Here is a 4447-nt window from a genome sequence, read left to right on the forward strand (position 1 = left end):
GCTGGGCTTCACAGAACCTAGTAACAGTGTGGGCCACTGCGCAGCACGCTGGGCTTCACAGAACCTAGTAACAGTGTGGGCCACTGCGTAGCACACTGGGCTTCATAGAACCGCATATGTCATAAAACTCCTGGTCTGGTCAAAAAAAGATCCAATGCTCCCCAAGTAAGAAAACATGGGACTCAGACTAAACTCATCACTGCACCCGGCAAGCACCAATTCAACTATACTGAATTGCTCAGTGATGTACTGAGATTTTCTCAGTGTCCCAGGGACATAGGTCGCTTTGGCTAGCTGTTTGGTTTTTTTCCCAGTGCTGGGTTTTAAACTCTGCCAACATGCAGCATCTTCTTATTCAGAAAAAGCACCCAAAGCCACACTGCCATTATTTTCCTGCCACTAAACAAAGCCCCATGCATGCTATGATCCCAGGTAATGTCTTCAGAGTGGACAGGACATGAAAGGCCATCAAACATTTACATACATCATCATATATGTAATTCTTGATCCACAGGTCCCCAAAGGGAAAAGGAAACTGTGTTTAAAAATTCTATACAGAGAGCTTCCAAAAGAAAAATCCACAGGCAGAGCGGTAGGAGCTGGTGCTCTAGGTCGTGTGAGGGGTAAGGCTGGTACAGAGAGAGCATTTCACCAAGCCACTATGTCTGTGCTCACAATGCACTTTGGGAGTCCAGTCCTAGGGACTGTGGGTCAGGATACCTGTCACAGGGCTGGCAAGCATCACTTCTCAGTGTCACTGTGGATGACACTAAGGCAGCAGGCTTAGGAGTAATTTGCAGAGCAGTAGATATTTTGAGTATGAAGCAGGGCTGGGGTATAGCTCAAGGGCAGAGCACTTAGTGCACAGTAGGCCCTGGATTTGAGTCACAGCACCACCAAAGAGCAGCAGAGCAAAGGAAGAGAAAAAGCCAAGGTGCTGTGGTGTCAGTTCCGATCACAGCAAAGCGAGCTGCCTGGCCGTCCATCAGAGAGGAGCCAGGGGCCAGGGCGTCATTAAGGGCAGAGGGCTGCAGCTAAGCAATTAAGGGCAAGCACTTACAGTGTGGGTGTTGATGATTTCGCCAATGGAGATGTAGATAACCGGCTTGGTGAGGGTGACTAGGTCAGAGTACTCGTCCACGTTAAATTTATCCTGCAGCTCGGGGACGTCGCAAGCCATTTGGAAAAACCGTCTGAAAGTAAATACCAGCAGGTGGTACTGTCAGGGCAGCGGAGGAAAGGGCACACAGACCCCTCCAGTGCTGTGTTCAGACAAACCAGCCACGACAGTGGGAGTCTAGAAAAGTGGCCACGTGTTTGCTGCCCAATTCCTGCCCGGCAGCCTGGGGATTCTGAGACAATTCTCTTGCCAGCTCTGTTTCCACCCACAACAAGCACTCAAGCACAACTTCAAATGGCCCCCACACACCTGTGCGCTTCAGCTCTAAGGAACTGCTCCAGGCACTGCATTCAAATGTAAGTGTTAATTTCCAAATATCAAAAGCACGGGCTTAATGCATAGACACTCCTTTTATATCAAAAACTGCTATCTATTTCATATGAGAATCTTCTTGATGCACGCAGCCATTTCTGGAGCCATTGAGCCGTACACACACACACACACACACACACATGCACACACACACACATGCACACTCACACACACTCACATGCACACTCACACACATGCACACACTCACACTCACACACACACACTCACATCCTGCAACTCAGGAGCTGGGAAAGTGTGGGGGGGGGAGAAGGTTAGCCTTGCCTTTCCACAACACACCCACACCCACAGACCTTTAAGTTGTCTCCTCTGTCTCTTACCTGAATTTCTGGTAGGACTGCGAGAGATACTCATTAATGATGCTTAAGTGGGCATTATCGCCCAGAAACATCTTGTTGGACGCTGCATGCTGGAGCATCTTTGCAATGGAGCCCAGGTTTCTGCGCTGGTCTGTGGTGAGCTGGCCCCCTGCTGACAGGTCAATGATGTCGAAGGCATCGGGAGCGACGATGGCTGGGTTCATGTATCGGTAGTAAAGCAAGTTACCGATAATCTGAAATAGAAGCACGGCCTTAAAGACCAGCCCACTGGGCCTTAAAGACCAGCCCACTGAGGAAGCCACGTGGCTTCGATAGCAATGAAAATGAGAAGATGTAGTCCTGTGAGGAAGGTAAACGAAGAGCACACACAACATGCACACATGCACATATATACCTCACACACAACATGCACACATGCACATATATACCTCAAGACCTAAAACTCCAAGTAAACTGGGGGACGTGTGTAGGGGGAAAGAGAACTGAAAACTAGCACCAGAGATGAATAAAGGGACAGATTTAGAACATGTAAGTAGCATTATAAGGTGTGTGATCCAACACTTCAGGACACCTTCAGTTTGTATGTTACGGCAGCAGCTCAGGCTGATATCAACCACCTTTGTGGGGTTTGGAGGTGGGTTTTTAGGACACCATGGAGCATAGCGAAAGTAAGTTTTTAAATGAGCTCATGTCTATCTGTTTAACCCCCGTGGCCCACATGCCACAGACTGCAAAGGCCACGTTCATGCCATGCCTGTGAAATGAGATTCACTCAGCACACATGTCTTCCACAGGGGAAAGCAAGGACAATCATGGAATCTCCCCTAGAGTTCCAGAAAAAAGAAATAAAATGAATTCACCTGGACAGAAAGTCTAGAATCGAGGCCTCACTGTAGGAAAGCACAGAACTAGGAGAGAGAAGAAAGAAGTGTTCAGATTTAAAGGTAAAAATACAAGTAGAAGGGCGTACAGCCAAGTAGGAAGAGTTAGCAGGGAAACCGCAGCAGAGCGCTGTGCTTGCTGCTATTCACCTGGCCACCAGGAGAGGGAGCAATGCTCCAGAGAAAAGAGGACTCAGGAAAACTTCCCACTTCTGTACTTAGTGTACACAGTGCCTTTAAAGATGAATAGAAACTATCTGCTTAGAAGGCACTGTCTTCTAGTTACAGCTGCTTGGGAGGCTCACAGTCGAGGACACTCAGGCACTTCCAGCTGGTCTGTGCTCATTGGGCATCTGACAGCCGAGGGGCAGGAACCCACCAGCTCTCAGATTCTTACCTTCAGCAGCTCGTCCTCACCAGCATCAGGGAACTTCTCATGCAGCGAATCCTTCAGCACTTTGGCAATGAAGCGCATCCCATAACTGTGGGACAGACAAAATGGAGCGAGGTCAGGCCACAGAGTAGGTCACCAACCAGGCTTTATTTGGGGTCACAACTGACGGTACTCACGGGATTTTGTCCACAGAGCTGACGATGGCTGAGAGGAACTTGTCTGTCACGGCCCTCATGTTCCTGATGGAGTTGTCTAACCTCGTCTTCACTTCTTCATGAGACAAGGCTTGTTCAGGGGTCACATCATAGGGCAGTTTACTGAGAAAACAGAAATGACCACCAGCAATGTTAGACCAACCCCCAGGAATAGTTCGAGGCAGTAACTTGTCTTTTATAAATAGGAGGATCCAGGAAGTTTAGCTAACTTAGGCTCCTGTGCACAAGCTGTGACCTGAATGTTTTGTATCATGTGTCACACCCTGATAAGCACTTAGTAACAAAACATATGGGATCCATCATACCTTCTCCAGAGTCTCTCACAGCAGCAGAGGCTATGAGCAGGTAATCATCAACATACTATACAGGCTACAGGTTAGCATTGGCCTGGCATACCCATGACCTCAGGTTAACCCCCAGCAATGCTTATAAACAGTGAGCTGATCAGAACTGCTGCAGGTCAGAGGAGGAGCCTCTACTCAGCCTGGAGAAAGAAAGGAAGGCACCCAACCCTAAGGACAGATATCCCAGCCCAAGAGAACAGAGGCGAAGGGTCTTCCGGGGTAGGTGCGGTGTTATATACAAAGGAGGAACAGAAGGAAGAGAAACAGGAGTGAAAAGGCTAACAAAGATCAGGCCCTGGAGGATCCTATATGCACTAAGTCTGGACTTGCTTAGAAGCCACAGTAGCCATTGAAAGGTAAAAGTTCTGGGGCACTGAGATGCCTCATAGGTGAAGGTGCTGCTACGCAAGCCTGGAAACTTGAGTTTCATGCCCAGAACCCACAGAAACGTGGACAGAGAACCAACTTCACAAAGGAATCCTCTGACCTTCACGGGCTCCCTCATCTTCCTCTGACCTCCACGGGCTCCCTCATATGCCTCTCTGACCTCCACGGGCTCCCTCTTCTTCCTCTGACCTCCATGGGCTCCCTCGTCTTCTTCTGACCTCCACGGGCTCCCTCATCTTCCTCTGACCTCCACAGGCTCCCTCGTCTTCCTCTGACCTCCACAGGCTCCCTCATCTTCCTCTCTGACCTCCACAGGCTCCCTCATCTTCCTCTGACCTCCACGGGCTCCCTCATCTTCCTCTCTGACCTCCACAGGCTCCCTCATCTTCCTCTGAC

At 49.3% G+C, this 4447-nt stretch overlaps 1 protein-coding gene across 1 annotated transcript in view; it reads right to left on the reverse strand.

Annotated features, from left to right (window-relative positions):
• The window catches only part of Iqgap1 (IQ motif containing GTPase activating protein 1), a 93280-nt gene that overhangs the window by 16769 nt on the left and 72064 nt on the right, over nucleotides 1–4447 (reverse strand). Inside the window, exons 27-30 of the mRNA XM_021214354.1 lie at nucleotides 3282–3422; nucleotides 3109–3193; nucleotides 1831–2063; nucleotides 1061–1193 (exon numbers count right to left, since the gene is read on the reverse strand). Coding sequence (XP_021070013.1) covers nucleotides 1061–1193; nucleotides 1831–2063; nucleotides 3109–3193; nucleotides 3282–3422 — 592 coding nt within the window. The remainder of the gene's footprint in view (nucleotides 1–1060; nucleotides 1194–1830; nucleotides 2064–3108; nucleotides 3194–3281; nucleotides 3423–4447) is intronic.

The sequence above is a fragment of the Mus pahari genome, chromosome 1, assembly GCF_900095145.1.
Source record: "Mus pahari chromosome 1, PAHARI_EIJ_v1.1, whole genome shotgun sequence".
Lineage (NCBI taxonomy): Eukaryota > Metazoa > Chordata > Mammalia > Rodentia > Muridae > Mus > Mus pahari.